This window comes from Diadema antillarum, unplaced genomic scaffold (genome assembly GCF_040938485.1).
Source record: "Diadema antillarum isolate AM-2024a unplaced genomic scaffold, OU_Dant_1.0 scf00000017, whole genome shotgun sequence".
Classification (NCBI taxonomy): domain Eukaryota; kingdom Metazoa; phylum Echinodermata; class Echinoidea; order Diadematoida; family Diadematidae; genus Diadema; species Diadema antillarum.
This window is the reverse complement of record NW_027270906.1, coordinates 4288471-4310437: the sequence shown is the minus strand read 5'-3', so window position 1 is coordinate 4310437 and position 21967 is coordinate 4288471. Positions and strand designations below refer to the sequence as shown.

Here is a 21967-nt window from a genome sequence, read left to right as displayed (position 1 = left end):
TCCTTCAAATTTATCATAAGGCCTTCAAAGTTTCAACAGACAAGTTTCTTAGAAATACTTATTTGATGTCAATGTCATATCAATTTCTTCAAGTATTACAAGAAACACAAACCTTGTAAAATACTGTCCTGAATGATTTACATGTACATTGTATTAATTGTTCATTTTTATTTCTTTATGGAAGATACAGTATTCCTAGTACAACTTACATCTAGTAACATAAAATGTAATTCTCTTAAGGTTAGATTTTACATACTTATTAGTGCTTTATTGTTCATCTGAATTGAAAGAGATAAGGTCAGTGGTGATATCACAAACATGACAAAGTAAATATACAAAGTTCTCCCCCATCTTTTCTATTTCAGGTTGACACCTTTTATTCAAGAAATCACACAAAATGTACAATGTACACCATCATATTCAATATAATCTTTTTTTTCACCAACATGATAGCAACCCCTCCTTTTTTTAATGTTGAAACAACACCATATTAGACCATAACTCTCCAAGTACACAATCCTCACAACATGTACACTACTGACATTTGCACATCTCCTCAATATCCCTAAATTTAGGGAAAATGAACTCCATTGTTCTTTTGCAAAACAACACAACACAAAACAAAACAAAACAAAACAAAACAAAATAAAACAAAGCAAAGCAAAGCATCATCCTCATTACGCAGTTGAAACTTGACTTACAGAGTGATCCAACAAAATACATGTATCTGAGGAACTGAACAAAATTTCCTGGTTCAAAGGACCTCTGTCAACTATATTTCCACTTTGTCTAATATTGGCAGGAAGAATTGTGCTGTAAACTAACAATGAAGAATCATTTATAGTTCATTCCCTGTTTTCATTGCTTTAGTCAATATGATCAGACATGTTTAGTAACAACTTTGTTATCAAGGACAAAGGAAACTTATGCAAGTTCGGCTTTTTTCCCCCTAAAGTCAGTCAGTCACAAGATTTTTCTGTCTAATTACTAATCCAACAGGAATGAACAGACAGGGGATGTTTTGACTATGTATTGTCATTGATGATCAAAACATATTTTGGTTGATTTCAAACCTTGTCTGTAAGGATGATTTTTGCTCCATTCAGAGAAGTGTTTCACGTGGTCAACCATGGGTATCAAATGTACTCCAGGAGAAAAACATCACATTGCTTAACTTGAGCAGCAAGGTTGAAACCACAGTGTGGGGAGAACTCAACATAAGACGAGGGGGTCGGGATCCAAGCCATTTTTCTTGTTTGTCACCGATTCATTTTTATATTGGTATTAAAGCACAAAATACATGGCACAAACATATGCTAATATGTATGTAAGGATAATATGTTGTCAGTGAAACTGATAAGTGTCCTAGAGCAAGTAACATTTTAAATGTTAAGTTGTACAGTTCATGTAATTTTCTTTTTAAACCAATAAAATTTTTTTTGCTCTAGTTCGTGTTGGTATTTCTTGAAAGTAAGAATATACAGAGTTCTTCAGGGAGACAATTGTATCAATGTTTCTCAGGTGGGTGTATGCTGCGGGTAATGTGTAAATTTGTGGATATATGTGGTGCTCTAGTGATAATGATTAAAATCTGCATACACTGTATGTAATCCTAGGTGTGTGTGTGTGTGTGTGTGTGTGTGTGTGGTGTTTAACTCTTAATGTGCCAGGCCCAAAACCCCTAACGTGGCAGAGGTTTTTACCTAATGCCAGAACGTTTCGAAACTGGACTGACAATGAAATTTAAAACCGCCATATCTCTGAAACTATTGACTGTTTTGAATTGAGTTCTACACAACATATATCAAGAAATGTTTGCTCTTTCGTGTCATGCAGTCAGTTTGCCAAAATATCTATCTGAATCTGAAATATTGCAGAAATACTTGATTCATCCCAAAAATTATTAAAAATTTTTGTGTAGTGTGGAAACAAAAAAAGAGTCAGTCGTGTTTTTTCTTCAATGGAACGCTCCCTTGACTCTGTGAGAAAGTTTTAGAGCAACATTTCCTCTTTCAAATGATAACAAAATTGCCTTCTAGAATTGTATGATTCCAAAGATACTAGCAGTTTATTTTGTCCTAGCAATTTCTCTTTCTGCCTCAGAAATTAATTCCCAAATCGGAGTCCTTTAGTCCCAGATTCTGTATTTGAAAATAAGGTAATTGTCCCGGGCCCTGGAATAGTGTCTTTTGTCCACCTGACAAGCAAGAACCTGCTAATCCTCCTTTTGTCTAAGCGGACCGTGGGCGGGTGTACTCTATTGAAATCGGCAGGCCTTTGTCCGCGCGCAATTCCTATGCTAGCGTGGGGACAATTAGTGACGATCACCAAAACAAAAGGATGAAAGACTTGACCGACGAACGAAAGCTGACCCTCTTGAGGGACAAAATCAAAGCAGCTTCCCGCAGGACAGCGTCCAAGCGGAACAATGTGAGTGGAACTGCATAGACAATACACGCAGAGTGAATAGCATACACACGCGTGGTTTACCTATGAGACTTTTGATCCATACACATCTCGCAGAGGGTGCGCCCGCTGCGGATTTTCCCGACGCGAAAAAAATACATCTAGCTGAAAAATCGTGTATTTACTCAAAATTTTCTAATGTAAGCATGCTCATATTTTTAGTGGAAACGATGGCTATGCTAATCAGCTACCAGTACACATCATTGGCAGTTGCTTGGTGTAACACATTACGGTACCACAAGAACTTAAATGATCAATGCTTTTCTCGATGTTCTTAGTCGCCGATCGGCGACCATGGCACGTCAGGACTAAGGTCGCCGTTCGGCGACCATGGCACGTTAAGAGTTAAAAAGACACAGGACTATTGGTTCTGTTTTGTCTTTTCCTAGGAGGAAATACAATGGGTCATAACACAGAACTCTACACACTTAAAGACTTCAATAGGTCATACATACAGCAACACCAGCAGAAATGTAGACAAGAGAATTATACAGTATACTGAGCATTTTTGCTCTTACCATGTAATAACTCTGCGGTCACTTAGGCATTTATATGGAATCTCAGTATAACAGGTTCTATCCTCTGAATTTTCTTTGTTTGGAAGTTATGACATTCTGCACATCTTATAACAGTTAATTTGTTTAAAGCCGATAAAGAATAGTGCAGTACACTGACTTGTAAAGTTGGTGAGATATTTCAAAATTATTGTCCAGGGAAAATTTCCTCATAACATTTGATATCTTGTTATACCTTGTATCAGCATTCATAACATAAGTTTCCTATGCATAACTTGACTTGGACTCTAGAGGGCGTAATGACTACCTGTAACTACACACTATGCTGGATGATGGTAATAGATGTGCTTGGACTCCCTCAATAGGGGATATACTACAAAACAGTAGGTGGTATACCAGAACACAGTAGGTGACTGACTTTATGACTATTGGCTGCTTACAGCTAGTCTCCAGCATACAGACCCACTTTGGGAAATTCTGTCCATACTGTGGGAATCACTAGTATACACCAAATGCATAACATAACTTAAACTCTGCACTCATACAACAAAAACGATGCATATTTGGCTACAAAAAAATCTTGTTTGCACACTTTTGACACGTGACATCTTGCAGTTCCCTGATTTCATAAACCTATATTGCAATTTTATATAATTGCAAGGGCAAGATCCATAACTAGACAAGCACAGAAGCAGATATATACAATGTACAGTATATCAAACAAAACACAGATCTGTTGTAATGCAGAGCTGTAAGGTCTGATTTGAAACTACATTTAGCATGCTATTGTCAATGATTTTGCAATGAGTCATGTAACTATGGTGTACTGATCATACGACTGCAAACTATGAAATCTGAATAAAAAAAGACTATGTCATACCATTGTTTACGATGGCTGACTGCTACATGTAACATATACAGTGCATCACTGTAATACTACGAGAAGTGAGTCAAACCATCAGTAATGATCTTTGCTCTTTCTAATTTATTACATACTTCCAGGTAACTGGACATGTGCATGTGAATTTGAAAACACGCACACATATTGTATATACATGAATATGTGTGTATGTCTCAGTGCGATTTATGAGTTCTGAGTTTACATGACATATCTGTAAGTTCTCTTGACTTCTACTCATAACTTGCTGTACTGATCACTAATTGAAGAACAAATCATTTGCATCTACAGGAAATGATCTGAACGAAAGAAAACACAACTTCAAGTGGAAACCACAAGTATTACATCATCTCTAAGAAACAAAGTAACTGGATTGCTTCTCTTGAGCGAAAGGAATGCTGTCGCAGGGGGTGGGGTCAAATCTTGTTATTCACTGACTTCAATTTGTCATAATTACTGTTTTTTAAACATACAAAACTCCGAAATAAGACCATGCAAATTTTCCTTGAAACACCTGAAAGGAAGGCTAATTCAGTTTTCAAATGGCTTGTGACTGAATTCTTCAAGATGTAGTCCCTTACCTCAACATTTCCAACTTATGTTTCATTGGCAAATGTTGACACACACGCAAACGCAAAAAACCGCACTGTTTTCCAACTTTCCTTTTCAGCCCACACTGATTTACAGTCGATGTGGAGAGATCTACTCGGTCAGAAAATCTTCAGTTACGTTTGTTTTACTGACATGTAAAGACCATATTGATACAGAGTAACCTGGAAACCTTTCACCACAAAGTGTTTACTACCACCCAGGCAATGCCAGACATGTTGAACTCTAACCACACACTGCACAATCTCAATGAACCTACATCTCCCGAGCTGCAGGCGAACCCTACACACTGCGCGGACCTCACATTAAATATGGCAACAAAGGCACTCTGGAGGAGGGTCTTCCTCAGTCTTAGTGAAGCAAAGTATTCTTTAATCCACAAATCACTCCTTCACAGGCAGCATGGCGGTAAGAGAGAGACGTTTCTTTTCACGCGTTCTGTCTGTCAGTCCTACTGTAGTCTGACTTCTCGCTTCTTGCCACACTCATCCAGAATTTCCATGCCATGTTTGAGGGCGAACTCTCGTCTCAAGAAACCAAACACCAAATCTGTGATCAAGAAGATCTGAAACAAAGAAATGCACGCAAGAAACGTATACAAGATTACCGTGGTGTAATGGTTTACAAACAAAGATAAAACATTAGCTTAGAGTGGCTAGACATTCCTCAAGTAAGATCATCTGATAAGGTTAAGTGTATGATGAACACAAAAACAATCTGGAAATTTCTCCATAAGAGATTAAAGAAATAGAACATAGACAGGTCTGCAAACAGGGTTGAAATAAAATTTAGGATACTGCATTTGTTTCTATCTCATGCGGACTCTCTGAGCAGGGTACGATTGCCTTAGATGGCCCTTCAATAAATATCTAAACTGTTATGATTAGAATATTGTGACAATGTCACCTCCTAATCATAACCTACCTGTATACTCCTTTAGGAGTAAAAACGTTCTAATTACAAACCTGATAACCTTCAACAATGTAATCAAATATAGATTAGAACAACATGACCTTCACAGGGAATACAAGCAGACAGTGAAAGTACTAAAATGGCTGAACCACTGGTGCCTCATACACAGACTAGTCTCAATGTGAGCTTGATGCCAACTTTTATTTCCGGAGAATTTTACAGCATTTTCTACCCCATGAAGTAAAATAAACATAGCAGCAAATGCAGGGAGGTGCCAAGTCTTTGCACGCAGCCATTAATTTGGACATAAGCACTACTTCACTCAGCCATAACTTCTGCTCTACATCTGTCAATCTAGTTGACATATATTGCAAATTTGGATGATTTACAGGTTTTTCATTAACATCAATCCCATGACTGTTAATTCTGACTTTAGAGTCTGACTACACATGTCACTTTGACCTTTAATTTTACTCTAATGTGGTATGTGGTATGCAGTTTATTGGGTCTAAATGTCATGTACGTGTCAGATGTTGCTAGATTTCCTACTCATTAGGATACAACTTCAAAAGAACTGGTGCTTGGAGGCTACTGTTGGAAAGCTCTCTAAATCAGCCAGACACTGCTCGTAAAATATGAAGAAAGAAATTCAATTTTCTGTCTCAGGCTTCCTTCTTTTAACACTTTTGCAGGTATGCTGGCAGCATTCCTGTGCTGCGTGAACATTACAGCACAACATCAAAAACTTTCATATGACACTCAGTATCAGTTGTATGCTGTATCTTGCAAAAAATTTGCTACTTTTCATCTAACAGTAAGCTGCTTTTGGGACAGAACAGTCACTATGAAGAAAACTTGAATGTCTGTAAAGGTTTTAGATGGTTACTAATGATATGAGTTCTGTTGATGCTTTGGTCAGAAACAATCAAGATGTATTGAAACCGATGATCACCTTTGCCAACTGCAACAGTATTACAATACTTACAGTCACTGGACATCTGAGGTATTCTACATTAATTTGCTAGTGCAGCAAAATCCAGGATTTCACTTGACCACTATCTCACCTGACCCCACCAGAAATTACCCAAAGTAGCCAAGTTCAGTGAGGGGTCATGCACTTTGCACATAATTAGCCATATAGTAATGGCTGCCCAGTGCCAACATGCCAACTTTGTTACCCTTGATGAACTCCAAGGGCAACATAGCAAAGCAGACCGGCTCCATACTGGACTTCTACTTTATTTGCAAGTTCCTACAAAATGTTATCCCTGACACTACTGTAACACTGCCAAAAGTTTTATTTCTCTATATGTCTACTAAACTCAATGACAAATGAAGGGTAATGACCACAATACAATCCTTTCCACATGTGCACTATCTCCCTATATCTAGGCACAACGCTACAAGGTGACCCAATTTCTGTTGGACTTTTGGGTTGCAATAGTCATTCAAGCGTGTCAATGTCTCTTCTACTACCAATAAATGAGACATGCAGTGCCAGTCATGACTGCAAACTTACCTGGGCTGTGTTATAAATCAGGGTGAAGGCAAAGAAGAAGTTTGCGTTGGCGCTGCCAGCGTAGATCCAGAGATGCCAGATGACGGGAGCTAGCACTGTGGAGAGGACCATCATAACTCCAACCACCAAACCATTGCGGAAATCTGCAGGAAATGAAGAAACATTTCACCTTACCAACAAGAAATTTACTCTCTTTCATCTCACATCATTGTTGCTGGTTTTTTTCAAACTACTGTAGTACACTCTTCATTCATACTATTTTTTTTTCCATATTCCACATGGCATGCAATTTTACATTCCATTTGATTTTAAGAGAGAAGTGCAACACAAAATATTCAATTTGAGATGGAAAGAAACAAATATGTATGCAAATAGGAATAACATGTAATAGGAGAAACCTAGTAAATGACAAAAGCTTGTATGTTGCAAGTCATGATTTTAAAGAGTTTGCTACAATGTGGTATTCAGGAAGGGATTACAGGATACGTTTTATTTGAGCAGGTTTCACTGCACATGTAGCAAGCAGAGATTCACAGATAAGAGGAAGTCATGATTTTATTGGGACAAATCTTCAACGCAAATTTACATGAATAGTGCATACAATTTTTGGCAAGTTTGATAAGTTTGCTCTTTCTGTTGTCATTTGAAGACTAATGCCATCTCATTATTTTTATTCCAAAGCATGCTAAACATACTTTGTAGGAAGCAGTGGGTTGGAATTGATAATGAATATCAAAATACCATCTGCAATTCACAAGGATACTGTAAAACCAGAAATATTTGTGGCATGAAAGTTTCAAAAGTTGGAGCCAACAGACTTTTTTGCAGCATGAAACTTACACAAATTGCCACTGGCATTCAATGCATAATGCAGACAAAAACTTTTGCATGCATTTTACTTTCGTGAATCTTTGCTCCTTGTGAAATGTGCAAAAGTTTCATGCACACGAAAATGTCTGGTTTTATGGTAATTATGTAACCGTGCATCACAAAACCAATGAAAAGTCGCATCACCTGATTTTACACAACGCTGCACACTGGCACTGGTTCGCCGGTCCCTTACCACTAAAAATCACTGTCGGACCAGTGACTTATTCAGCATTGGACCAGTAAAACATGGAAAAATTGGGTACCTATTGGTGCGACAGACAAGTCGGACCAGTAGAAAAAAAAATGGATTAGTGTGTAGCCCTGTTTTACATAAGGAATGAAAAAGGGTGAAACAGGTCAACCTAATCAATCTTGAGTTTTACATGACATTTTCTGAAAGAACTGTTCTTCTTCTACATTATTCTTAAGTTTGGGATCATAAAACAAATGGGAAAGTGTGTTTTAAGCTGTTTTTTCTCTAGAACATGTTTTTTTTTCCTTGTTAGAACGGTGTGATTAGGCATGTCTCACAGGCTTCTTTTCATTTTTAAAAAATCCTTTACACACTCTTCACACTCAACTCTAATAACTTTTGAAAGGATGATGTTGCTGCTTTGAAAGTTGGTATAAATCTTGGCAAGAATGTGCTAATAGAACCTGCTCAATTTCACCTTAATCTGATAATCCCTTCATTGTTGTTGCTATGGTGGTTTACATCCTGTTTTTTGTCCCATTCATTGCGCAGCCAGCATGGCTTGGTAAAGATTAAGCGCCTGAATAGACCCTGCAATTCAGAGCCTCTCTCCTCAGTTCACATTTTTCCAGAGTGCGTGCTTTCTTTCCAATTTCTAGATAGGTTAGGAGGGTCCATTTGAATTGAGCTATACATCATTTTAAAGCTTACAGTCTGCTCTTTCAGAATATGCCCCTAACTAAAAATCAATTTCCCTAACCTATCTTAATACTGGAAAGAAAGCACACACTCTGGAGAAATGTGAACTGAGAAAAGAGGCTCTGAAGTACAGGTTCTATTCAAGCGCTTAATCTTTACCAAGCCGTGCTAGCTGTGTGATGAGAGGGACAAAACACAAGATGTTAACAACCAGAGCAACAACTATGAAGGGATTATCAGATTAAGCTGAAATTAAGCATGCTCTATTAACACATTCTGTCCATAATTAATGCCAACTTTCAAAGCAGTAGCATTATCCTTTTAAAAGTTATTAGACATGAAAAAGTATGCATAGGATTTCAAGAAATGAAAGGGGGCCTCTAAGACATAGCTGATCATTCTACTCTCCCCCAAAAAAGGGTTGTAGAAAAACTGCTCAAAACATACTTTCCCATTCATGTTATGATCCCAAACTTAAGAATAACGTAGAAGAAGGATAGCTCTTTAGAAAATATGAAAAACTCAGATTGACACAGTTGACCCATTTCACCTTTTTTGAGTCCTCATGTAAAATCAAGGGGTGCGACTTTTGTTGTTATTGTGACGCACGGTCACATTTTGTACGTGAGCCTGTCTGCATGAAGTGCGTTAATGAAGAGAGCAGCCTGGCTGGCTGGCTGGCTGGTTATGGGTTTACTCACAGTGGGAAGAATGGGACCAGACTGGGAGAAGGGCCAGGTAGATGGTGGTATCACCCACACCAGGGTATGACTTGAAGATTGAGATCAGCATACACTGAACCATCATCACAAACAGCGGATGCTTTCTGGTCACAAGAGGGAGACAATCAACAAAAAACACCATCATGTGAGATACAGCACGTTTCAAACTGTAGCAAGCTATTAGAACGAAGAAGTGCTTCATGCACATGAATTAAATCACTATGACACATATCTCTATTAAAATCATAAAAAGATGTGTCTTCTTTACTCTTGAAATATAGTGGAACCTGCTGTAAAGGGTAGAAAAAATTCAGTGAAATAAAGGGAACATTTGGCACAGAGGTTTGGAACTTAAAGGCAGCCGATCGCCATCCCTAATGGTACGTAAACTCCGAACGACCGAAGTTTGTGCATGCAATTGCGCAATGCCAGACTCGGTGCTATATCCATAAACGTGTGGGACAATGCTACCACTAAGACAAGTGTGTGTGTGTGCGTGTGTGTGTACGCATCATACACAAACATTGTCACCGCGAGCTGCGGTGATTGGAGGAGAGAGGCCAGAAGACGCTGCGGCGTGTGTGTGTGTGTGTGTGTGTGTGTGTGTGTACGCATCATACACAAATATTGTCACCGCGAGCCGCGGTGATTGGAAGAGAGAGGCCAGAAGACGCATGGCTCTTTTGGCCTCTCTTCATGCGCATGCGCACTGAGAGTGTGCGTCCATTCGGAAGCTCTCGTGGCTCGCTGGGACAGCCATTTTGGGTTAGGAGATAAGCACAGGGAGCTCTCTTGTAGCCTACCGTTTTTTCGCTGACCCATTGAGCCAGCGCTATTCTCATTCAGGGGTCACTACATTTGATACAGAATGGGGGAGGCAGCGTGTTGCGTTCGTCTCCGTGCCGCACAAACCACTCGCCACGACTGAGTGTCTTTAAAATATGAAAGGGTGATATGAATGTATGACCTCAATTAGATAAGTCTTTAGAGTGTAATCCTGTGAAAAATAACAAACAATCCTTCCCTGACATTACAAACTGCTTACTGTCGTTACTATGGGAAAAGCGCTCACCAGTCTAATAAAATCATTGGCAAGGCACTTCCAGAATTCCAAATTTCTCAAGTCGGGTGCTATTAGCAAATTTAACTACACGTTAATTGTTAATTCTGATCTGAACATGAATGCGACGGCATGTGTACATGTCTTAGTTCATTACTGTCCTCCATTATCACAAATTTGACCACTTGCAAAAATGTCAGGAAGTCCCAATTTGCAAAATATATGGTGCATACAGTAACAAACTTTGGCTAGGCACAGCACAACTAACTGAAGAACAGAGAAATGAAATGGATCAAAAAAAAATGTTGTTAACGTTTACGTGGTAAATGTACATCCTTTGTACTACAAGAGGAAATTTAAAAGGCTTATGAAAATCAGAAATGCAAACAGGATAAAGCTCACAGAGATAACAAACATAAGGCAGTGATAGCTGATCTCACCTTAATTTCAGCACCAGTGGTGCTGTATAGATGAATGCATTGATTTGGAATACACAGAGAAAGAAAGTTCTGAAGTGGTCAAACATCTCTGTGAAGAAATACCAGAAGAGTCCTAGATTGGGCTGAAGATTTGGCACAGCCAACCTGAACAAACGACAAAAAACAAACAAAAACCATTATAAACAAAATGCAAGGCAAATATTTGTCTATGCAAGACAAAACTTTAAAAAGCGAATTAAAACTGAATATGCAGCACAGAGTTAGGTGTCTCTCTGTATATTCATTCATTCATTTATTTTTTCCATATCTAAACATATTCTGTGATGTTAGGACTTCATTAACCTGTTGAGGATGGGCTGATTTTGCTACAACACGCATTTCCCATAGACACTTGCCCAAGTATACTCGGGACTCGTTCTCAACGGGTTAAGAAAGCACTGCCAGTTTTGGGTGTTTTACTGACATCACTGATGTCTGGAGGAGGGAAGAAGAAAAAGTTAGATAACTGCTAAGGTGGTATACCTCTCATTTACTTGTGTCTTATGCTATTTTGATGTAGGATTGTTCATCCTCATTTCATTTTATATGAAAAGTACACATTCCCTAGACTTGTTACCGACATAGGTTAAGGGTAATATCATTTCCCCTATTTTCTTAAAGAGGCAAGTCAAGTGCTCTTTCATTATGCTAGAAAAATGAAAATATGTTGAATTCTCTTTCCGTTTTCTTTATATTGTTGTCCTGCAGTAACATCACAAACTGTTGTAGTCTCCTCATCCAGCCATGGTTGCACCGAAGCTTCAAAAATTAATAACTTTTCAACAGATTGTCTGATATTCCTCAAACTTTGCTGATATGTTCTACTAATATTGCTGCATTCCCTCACTCTACATATATGTTTGGCTTCATTCCCCCTCAAGTTTTAAGTTTCAGGCACAGCTTGCACTCACACAAAGCCATAGGTAGACCCCAAGAACTCCCAAGAGTTCAACATGAGGAAGGAAAGACCCATAAGACATGCCATCCAGACACAGAAAAAGACAACAACTTTTGCCATGGTCTTCACAGCCTCCACTCTGCGGTAGCTCTGTGTCTTGTCTTTCAATGTCTGAAGCAAATCAGAGAAAAATACATCAAATTTATTCTAGTACATTATCCCTTTAACTCTTTCTTAGATCATTTAATCTGACAACCATCATTTCATCAAACAGATTGAAAATATCGAGCCAACAAGGCAACAAATCCGCTAACAAAATGTAGACATCTACTGGCATTTCTAAATTATTGTTCAAAGAAAATTGTAAATGCTTCACATGACACTAATCCTGACATCTTTTAAAAACACATGTTAACACACACTGAGTTTAGAGTTTCAAGCTTAGCCATATTATTGTTTGAATGTCATTTACATACACTTTGCAGGTGTATCATGTGGTGTGTGAGTATTTGTGTAGGTATACTCATTGTGTAGGAGAACTCATTACGCTCCTTGGTAACACACACTCATATAGTACACGAAATGCAAGTAATAATGGTCTAATAATTCCACAAGTTAAAACTCAAGCAGGAAAAAAATCGTTTTCACACTATGCATCATGTATTTGGAATAAGCTCCCTGCTGAAGTCCGAAACGCCACCTCCCTTCAAGCGTTCGTAAGAGCATACATATCTCACTTGGGGTAGAATTCTGTTATTTTTGATATTCTTGTATAATGTTAAGATATCATTTTATTTTTCAAACAATGTGAGCTTGTGTATCATTATCACCAAAGACTAATTTTGCATTTATACATTTATATAGAATATTGATATTGTGTTGATGTTACGATGTAAAAAGGGATGTCCTTGATTTTATTTGTTATTTTGTGTATGTTGAACTGTTATATTTTGTCATTTTGTTGCAGGGCCCCCTAGGATAACAGTGTGTAAACCACTGATGGGGCTACCCTGGGTAAAGAAAACTGAATAAAAAATAAAAATAAAAAAACATATTACGTGCGTGTATTTGTAAATGCAGTCCCTTTTACCTATCAATCAATCATTCCATCACTATGTCTCTAGGTCTATCTTTCTACCAATCTACCTGACTCCAAACTTACACCACGGCAAAGATTGTTTGAAGCTTACACTCAATGCTTACCTCAAGCTTAACGAGAGCCATATGCATCGCCATGGGAACGATCATCATGGCAGGATAGAGGGACTGGTAGGAGGCACAGGCTAGGGAGAGAGTTGCCCCGCCCAAGTTTCCTACAGGGACAGAAGCAGAGAATAATGGCATTCCAAGAGGCTCCCCATCAATAAACACATGGATGTTTGCACCAATCATTTCGGATTGAAGGAGATTAATTGATATACAGAGTACTGAACATGCATATGCATGTATTTAGCAAGTCTATGTTTTTGCGAATCGGGACTTCCAACAATTTTGCCAGTGGTTAAATTTGCAATTGTGAAGTACAGTACTGAACAAAGAAATGTATGCATGCATGCCACATTCATGTCCACATTAGAGTTAGCATTTCGCAAATAGCACCTGACTCACAAAATTCATGAAAATAAAAACCTAAGGAAATATTCGGCGTAAACAGTAACCTATATAAGGGTGCATCTGGATGAAAGATGACTTGGCTTAGGATTTTGAAAAATTCCATGGGTACAATTATGAACATACTACAGACATAATTACTGGACAAAGTTTAAAAGTGGAAGTAATTCAAAAGTCAGAGAATTCCTTCTTTATCTACATTAACACTTTTATTATCAAATTGAGATCCAAGTGAAGGATGTGGTAGATTTCTTACTTTTCTCACTCATTTCAAGATGTCTGCAAAGCATGTTGCTCTCAAAATCTAGGAATTTCTTAATGCAAATATTCCCTTGTTATACCATGGTAAGTCATCATCAAAAGTATTACATTACCATCTCAAGACAAACATCCTCATCAAGTTCCCAGTTACAGGATAATACACATGTTATCATACTGTTTATGTTGAAGAAACACATTTGGCATTTCAAAGCAGAACAAACTCATTGACTGCTGTTCCATGCCATTACAAAGCTGCAACACAATGGAAATCATTGTGTGAAGAAGAAGATCGTACTTGTGTTTCTCATGTGGCAAAATGTTATGTTGATCAGCAACTGTATTGTGCAAGATGACAAGACATTTGCTCCTGCGACAGTTGCTCCAGTCTAATTTTCTCCACGGACTTAGGGTTAGGGATGTGATAGGATTTAGAGTTAGTTTGATGTGAGGATTAAGAATAGGGTTAGAGTTACATTAGTGGGTAGAATTTATGTCTGGCTTAGCATGCAGATATATGTGTTTCATGGGAGCAATTGTTGCAGGAGCAAATGTCATGGAACCCTTGTGCAAACATATCTAGTCCCTTGATTCTACAGGCAAAATCTCACCAGCATGGTCTGATTCTATTCACACAGTGTTCCTCACCTTGTAATGTGGTCAGGAATGTGATGGCGAGAGCGAGATTGACAAAGACCACGCTGCACTGGGCGACGCATGTCACAATGCTGAATGGACATAGTAGGTAGCTGCATGTTTGGTGGAAATGAGAGAACTTAAAAAAGAATCATGAAAACTTCAGTGTAAAACATGAAGTTAGTAAAATTATTCAATTTCTTATTTGTTCTCTTGTGTTAAAGAAAAAAAAAATTGTGATGAACAGAAAAATACAGCTTCCTACTGATAAGTTTTGGGAAAAATCATGTACATATAATGCATACCAGAAACATGATTCTGTGATGTTCTTACCTTACAATTCAAATTTGGACAAGGCTGATTTGAATTGGGAAGAAATTCCCATGAACATGAGTAGACATATCATTCTGTCAGAAACAGATACGCAAACACATGATTTGACCCTCAATCAATCATGTTGAGGGGAGGAACACTCTACCACATTCCTATCTTTAAAAGTAAAACTAACCAAACTGAACATGAATCTAGGCCTGGCTGTGTTACAAGAATATTGGTGATCATTGTAATCACCATACACTGTGATAATGGTGATCACTATAATGAATTAATGATTGCTTTTGATAGAAATCATTAAATAAAAGTCATCATATATTAGTGAGTATAATAATGAGCCATTGCTGTAACTATTGGTCTATTCATATTAACAAATTCCTACACTCCAACCAACGATAAACTTACAACTTACAAACCAATGATAACTTACATTGCCAACACCAGGTCTGGAACAGCGGTCAGATCCCTGTCAGCGATGAGTAATGGACCAACATCTGATGCATAGTTCTTCTTCTCATCTTGCTGCTGATTGAACTGAGGGAAAGATGGAAAAATGGACTCTCTCACTCCCACTCTCAATCTTGCCATGCATTCAGTGTGAAAGAAAGGCTTCAATAAATCAGTGCTTGCCTTGATTACCAACAAAATAGACCTGCACTGTATCTTTGTTCATCAATTGCCCTCCAATTCACCAATCCTATTATTTCTTTAATTGTGCTGTATCTGCAACATGAGGTAGAGACTACACTCTTCTGGTTCTCAATAAAAGCAATAACAATAAATTGTATTTGCACTCCCATTGATAATTAGCCACATAAGAGAAGTGTTTTGATGATGGCTGAATCAGTTATTTCTAGACAGTAGTGATCAAAATTCCATAGTTTAATCCTGATGGATTATTATCATTATCATTGTTATAATCATCATCATCATCATCATCACCAGGCATTCAGATATGCTATACATATATAGTACAACAGTACAACTACAGTAAACCTCGGATAAGTCGACGTCGAGTGAGTCGAAAATCACTTAACTCGAAGCAAAATAAAAAGTCCCGATTTTTCCCTATGTGTTTTTTCTAAGAAATATTTGGATAAGCCGAAGTGCGAGAGTCGAATTTCGGCTGTGTCGAAGTAAAACATTCAGTCCCTTTTGTACAAAATACACGTAGTTTACATCGCTTGAGCCGAAGAAAATTTCTCTGGCATTCTCATTACATTTAGAGGAGAATAAAAAATCGGCATGTCGCAGAACCCCGTCCCTGACCTGCTGCAGGTAAGCATGCACACTCACCGTACTGCTCCGCACGCATGTCGAATACATACACATGTATACATGTATACACACAGCACATCGATCCATACTTTATCCATACACACAGCACATCCATACTTTATCCATGTCAAGCCAGAACTCCTTGGTCAACCAATCGCTGCTTTAATATTTTAGTGACAGGCCAAGTGGGCGGAGCTTGTTTGTGCGTGCCCGGCTGGCTGTAGAGTTTTGTTCAATGGAGGTGGGATGGGCCTGGGAGAGTGTTTGTCTCATGGTAGGTTTATGGCTACCTATGTTGCACCATGGAGCTAGCTCCATGGTTGCACCATGGACACAGCACATGCACGTTGCCACATTAGCGCAGACATTCTCAGAACTACGTTTAACTACACTAGTATTGATACAAATTCCATGTTCAATTTAGAACAAAATAAGAACATTATCTTCAAGAACAGACAAATTTGAATGCAAACACACACACGCAAGCACACACACACACACATGCATGCAAATGTACTATAATACATGTACATAACTGTGAGTCGAAAAAAAATCGACTCTCGCGAGAGTCGAAGTTCACTTAAGTCGACGCATTTTTGTCAGTCCCGAGAGCTTCGACTCATGCGAGGTTTACTGTATATCACAGCGCTTAAAAAAACAACAACCCACAACTATAAAATCCAATCAAATCACTAGAAGTGAGGCAAAAGATCAGTTTTTAACATTTTCTTACAAGTGTGTACTGAATTTGTAGATTTGACGAAAGTGGGTTACACTTGTCTTCAGCATACAACATCATAATTTATATGGATGGACTGCATATCTGCAGTGCCTTCTAAAGTTTCCATCATGATGAGCTCGTTTTGTTGCAGCCAAAATTTATGACAACACTAGGCTACCTCCAGTATGTGTTCTTACCAAGAATTTGATGGCAATCTGAGCAGCTGACCGTAGAGTCCAGGCTGTCAAGAGGTCAGCAATGACAAAAACCAGGGGCACCAGACTGGGCGAGATGGAGCGGAGGTAGTGGAAGCTGTACAGCAGGAGAGGAGTCTGAGAGGGCAGTCAGGGAAAACATTCAGTTTTATTGGGTTTGGATTAAAACCAAATTTTTATTCTAGCTGTAGGAAATATAGATAGACAAAGAGCCGATGGATTGATGGTCCTACAATTGTACATTAATTGGTTCTTGCATACGATATAGACAATTAGTTTTGTTTTGTTTTATTTTTTTTTTGTTTCTACATGAGTTGTAACACCAAGTGACCTCATTATTTGTATACTGAGAAACTGATGTTTCAAACAAAAATCAAATCATTGTCTTGATTTGATTAATTTTCTCTTTAAGTCACATCCAGAACCAGTTACCAGCCATGGCAGTTACTGCTCCAACAGTCGCTGCTCTTCAGGAGGCTGCAATTCCTGTTATCAGAGAGTTAGAACCTCCTGTAGGTTTCAGGGTGTTTTATTTTCTTAACCCCGGCTTCTCAACCTTTGCTTAACCTGAGGCCAACTTTGGCTCCTACATGTTTTTTAGGCCCTCAATATGATCAAATATGAATCTTTTTTATTTCATTATTGACTAACATCACAGCCCACCTGCGTGCACTTCGAAAACCGGTTGAGAAGCACAGCTAACAACCTTGAAACAGGGTTATTGTTTTTTTAAAGTTGCACATTACTGTTTTTATTGTAATTAGAAACTCTATAATGTTGACTGCACCATCGCCTACTGTCATATAGCACATCCCATCTCAGTGAAGCTTGGAAAGAGCTGCTTCAGAGATTATTTTGTCAAGTTTCAAGGTTCAAATTGTCTATTGCATGTCCTTCGTAACATCACTCCAAATTGTTTGTCAACAGTTGCATAATATGTGCATTTATTCATACACTGCCAGTATTTCTACAGGAAAGGGCAGAATCAATGCTTGGATGAGTGTAGACATCAGAACTTGTAGAAGCCTCACCTCATGAAATGTATCTCCTGCATAGGGAGAGATGCCTGCATCCAGAAGAGTAAGACCCTCCACCACTGTGGTATAGAACAAAGTCATTAGGCATTCATCGGTAAATTGAGGTGGAAATGTACACAGTTTTTCATCCTTGGACCTTCTACTTCTTTTACCATATAGTCTGACCTGGTAATGACAGAGTCAGATTTTGTTCAGGAAAAATTTAAGAAAACTGCTCCAGAGTTGGTATCTGTCTGCTGGCAAAATTCAATTCAATTTCCAATTCAATTCAATTCAATTTATTGAAAACCAAACCAAACATCTAGTCCCCAAGAAGCACAGCTTGTGAGTGGGGCCCACTCTAACATATATAACATATAAACATTTATAACATAAAACATTTATAACATTTATAACATTTATAACATTAAAAACATCTATAACATATACATCTAAAACATTTATAATGATGGAAATCGAGGGATGAGTTGGGATTAGCAAAACTAGACTCCACTCCAGCTCCAGAATTCCATGACCATCATGGTGCATAACATGTAATTGTAAATTTACCATCAATCAGAGAGACATTGTAACCGGTAATGTTATTTTACACAGTTGTATTTTACTTACATAGTTGTAGGAAATAGAGATTTAGTCACTGATTAAGGTAAATCTTAGGAGCTGGTAGATAAAACACATTAAATTTCAATTTTACATGTGTCTGGTCTATGGTTAACTGTGATCAAAAAGCGTTCGGGCTCCCACAGTATAACTGTGTGAAGGAGCGCCCCGGGGTTAGTCTATGGTATAACTATTTCACCCTATTTAGTATTGACATGATTGATATTGTTGATTCAATCTAATTTAACTTTAAACATAACAGATCAACCATTCTAATAGGTTAACATTAGTTAAAAAGATTGAGCAAAGAAAAAGATGCAAACATTCCCTTGGTTAGTTACATTTTGAAAAAGCTTGGTCTGATCCCATGAAACACAACAAAATGCTTTTAGAGTCTAGTTGGTTCTATTAAATATTATTACTGAACACTTATTTACATTTAGGGCTAGGGCTTTACAGTCTACAACAATTTAGATTCTAATAGAACCTGCCTTGTACACTGCATTTTATAACTGCAATGATTAATGTAAAACAACAACAACAAAATCTCATTTAGGCTCTACTACATAGCCAATACATCATGACATGCAATTATGCAGCATGTTCAGTGACAGTGCGTGATCATCATGGACATGGTGCGATGACGCTGCGCTGTGTATTGCATATATTGCTTGTAATTTGTAGACTTCAATTCAATTCAGTTCAATTCAATTCAATTCAATTAAAAAACAATGTGGTTTATTGTGCAAATATAAAATAACAATCCAGCAGCTCAAAGGCTGATACTGTTGCTTTACATCAGACTCATAAAAAATGATTTAATCAAAATAACACTGATAGAACAAGCATACGTAAAAATAAAAAAAGGATACTGTAAAAGTGGTTTCTTTCGCATACAGAAACTTTCGCGGTTTCCATCGGTGCCGACTTTTTCGCGTGTGTTTAAATTCGCGGTCGGTAATGATAGCGTTGTAACAAGCAACAAGTTCAAAACATTTTCGCGTGATGTTAAATTTGCGGTTCAACCTCAAAGCGCGAAAAGCGCGAAACTAAAACCACCGCGAAAGAAACCACTTTTACAGTATTATACACATCAGACCTGAGCATCAAAAAATAAGATAGGTAAGAGTACCAGGAATTGCACAACAGGAAAGGAGATATATTTGTGTATATAAGAACGAATATGGCAAGATGGAGAAGAGCGGGCAAGGAAGTAAAAATGTAGAAGTGGGTAAATAATTTCAATGCCCAAAAGCACGAAAACTAAAAGTAAAGAATATGATATCGACACAACATCAAGCGGAAATACATATAAGTTATCATACCAAGTCCATAAATCAATTTAAAAAAAATGGAGCTTGGAGGATAGGAAAGGGAAATATTAAAATTCAAATAGTGGAAAAAAGGAGATGGAATTTTGGTATAAAATTGCGGGGAAAACCTAAAAATTATTGCCGGTTGAATAATACAAATTTCAAAACCATTCAAAATGTAAAAAAAATAAAAATAAACAAGAGATAAGGGAAAACAATGTGTTTTTACATTAAAGATAATTCCCATGGTTGATGAGAGGGGAAAAAAAGCCAAATGAGATGACACAAAATACGACAGACGACCAGACAAACACATACAGAATCATATCATTAAAAAAAGTAAAACAATTCTTCAGTTAGAATCTAGACACAGTTCTTCCTTCATGTTGCCGTTATCATTAGTGTTATCGCATGAATTCAATTCAATTTTTGTCGTAAACAATTATGACAAATGATCCAGTGTCACATCCATCCTATCCAAACTCCAATGGGAAACCTTGGAAAACCGCCGCACCAAGTTCCGATTGATTGCCATCTTTAAAGAAGTACACAATATTACCCCATCAAATGTTCATCTACGTCAGAGACCCGGCTCAACACGGCGACAAACAGGTCCCAACATTTTAGAGATGCCTTCATTCAACAAGACATGTCAGTTCGGGAAACCCACTCACAAGGGGGGCCCCTCCTTATAAGTAACCCGTCCCCCTTATAAGTAACCCCGTCCCCCTTATAAGTAACCCCCGGGGCACCCCTTATAAGGAGTCTCCACGCTTTTTTGCAATGCAACACGAAAATGAAAGGACTGCGGCAATTCGCTTGATTATGTCCATAAAGCTTCACAAGTTTCCTAGTTACTCACGAAATTTGAGCAAAATCGGTTTGAGGCATCATATCTAAAATCATGGATTTAAATGCGATGTCAAACGACCCATGCGAATGCTGACATGCGAGCGATTACTGGCGTGAGTGTCGCCAGGCGCGGCGGCGCGGCAATGCTTGAGTGCAGACGTGGCGACTGAGTACTGTACTCGGTCGCCACGTCTGCACTCAAGCATTGCCGCGCCGCCGCGCCTGGCGACACTCACGCCAGTAATCACTCGCATGTCAGCATTCGCATGGGTCGTTTGACATCGCATTTAAATCCATGATTTTAGATATGATGCCTCAAACCGATTTTGCTCAAATTTCGTGAGTAACTAGGAAACTTGTGAAGCTTTATGGACATAATCAAGCGAATTGCCGCAGTCCTTTCATTTTCGCGTTGCATTGCAAAAAAGCGTGGAGACTCCTTATAAGGGGTGCCCCGGGGGTTACTTATAAGGGGGACGGGGTTACTTATAAGGGGGACGGGTTACTTATAAGGAGGGGCCCCCCTTGTGAGTGGGTTTCCCGAACTGATGTTACCAGCACTCATTCTATCCAAGGACAACCAGGGAATGGAACTTCCTACCACCAGAGACAAGAGACGTTACCAATTTAAAGGATTTTAAAATTATGCTTGACGCAATCAATGTAGAAGAGCTGGTCAAAAAAGCTCATTTCAGAATTTAAAATTTTAAGAAATAAATCCGCTCACACCGGCTGCGCGGGATAACAGCCTTCAGGCAGTGATTGCGCAGAACCCAACCAGAACCAGAACCAGAATTCAATTCATTTCATTTCAATTTATTGAAAACCAGACATACAGACCAGTGCACATGAAGCAAATCAAATGGTTATGAGTCCCCAATGCAAAGCAAAGTAAATTAAAGAAGCAGAGCTGCCTTTTGACTCTGTGTGGGACTAAGCTGTGCTGGGCCTAACCCCGTCGCGGGGCGCTGTAACACAGTAACAGCCCTTTACGGTACGTATTTGTCCGTATGGGGTCGCTGCTGCGGTTATGCTGGGCCCATTATGAAAGGCAAAGCACAACAAATTTAGATGAACAAAAGATGAAGAAAGGTAGCCTTACTCGATTTCCATGAGGTCAAGGGAGTTGCAATTTCTACACGATCTATCAGCCATTCTGCCACGAAAGAATAAAACAGAATCGACCTCACAAGTGCTCCGATTGCAGTAGTGACAACGGTGGGCGCAGCCATCTTGTATCTAGGCCCTCTACGGCAACAGCATGTGCAATGTT

At 38.5% G+C, this 21967-nt stretch overlaps 1 protein-coding gene across 1 annotated transcript; it reads right to left on the bottom strand.

Moving 5' to 3' along the window:
- Positions 1 to 4874: 4874 nt before the first annotated feature.
- LOC139726663 (phosphatidylinositol glycan anchor biosynthesis class U protein-like) lies at positions 4875 to 21926 on the bottom strand. Its single transcript, XM_071637652.1, has 11 exons — positions 21797 to 21926; positions 17924 to 17988; positions 16875 to 17009; positions 15109 to 15212; positions 14358 to 14458; positions 13044 to 13153; positions 11854 to 12011; positions 10904 to 11047; positions 9383 to 9507; positions 6920 to 7062; positions 4875 to 5053 (listed from the first exon to the last, which is right to left on the bottom strand). The coding sequence occupies exons 1-11, from the start codon at positions 21924 to 21926 to the stop codon at positions 4940 to 4942; spliced, it is 1329 nt and encodes a 442-aa protein (XP_071493753.1). The 3' UTR covers positions 4875 to 4939.
- Positions 21927 to 21967: the final 41 nt, after the last annotated feature.

Bases quoted from the DNA above. Each gene is read 5' to 3' on its own strand.
- LOC139726663 (XM_071637652.1), bottom strand. From the start codon at position 21,926: ATGGCTGCGCCCACCGTTGTCACTACTGCAATCGGAGCACTTGTGAGG. The intron at 17,989-21,796 runs GTAAGGCTACCT...TCTATACCACAG, and splicing joins CTTGACCTCATGGAAATCGA to TGGTGGAGGGTCTTACTCTT. The intron at 9,508-10,903 runs GTGAGATCAGCT...TCTTGTGACCAG, and splicing joins CCACTGGTGCTGAAATTAAG to AAAGCATCCGCTGTTTGTGA.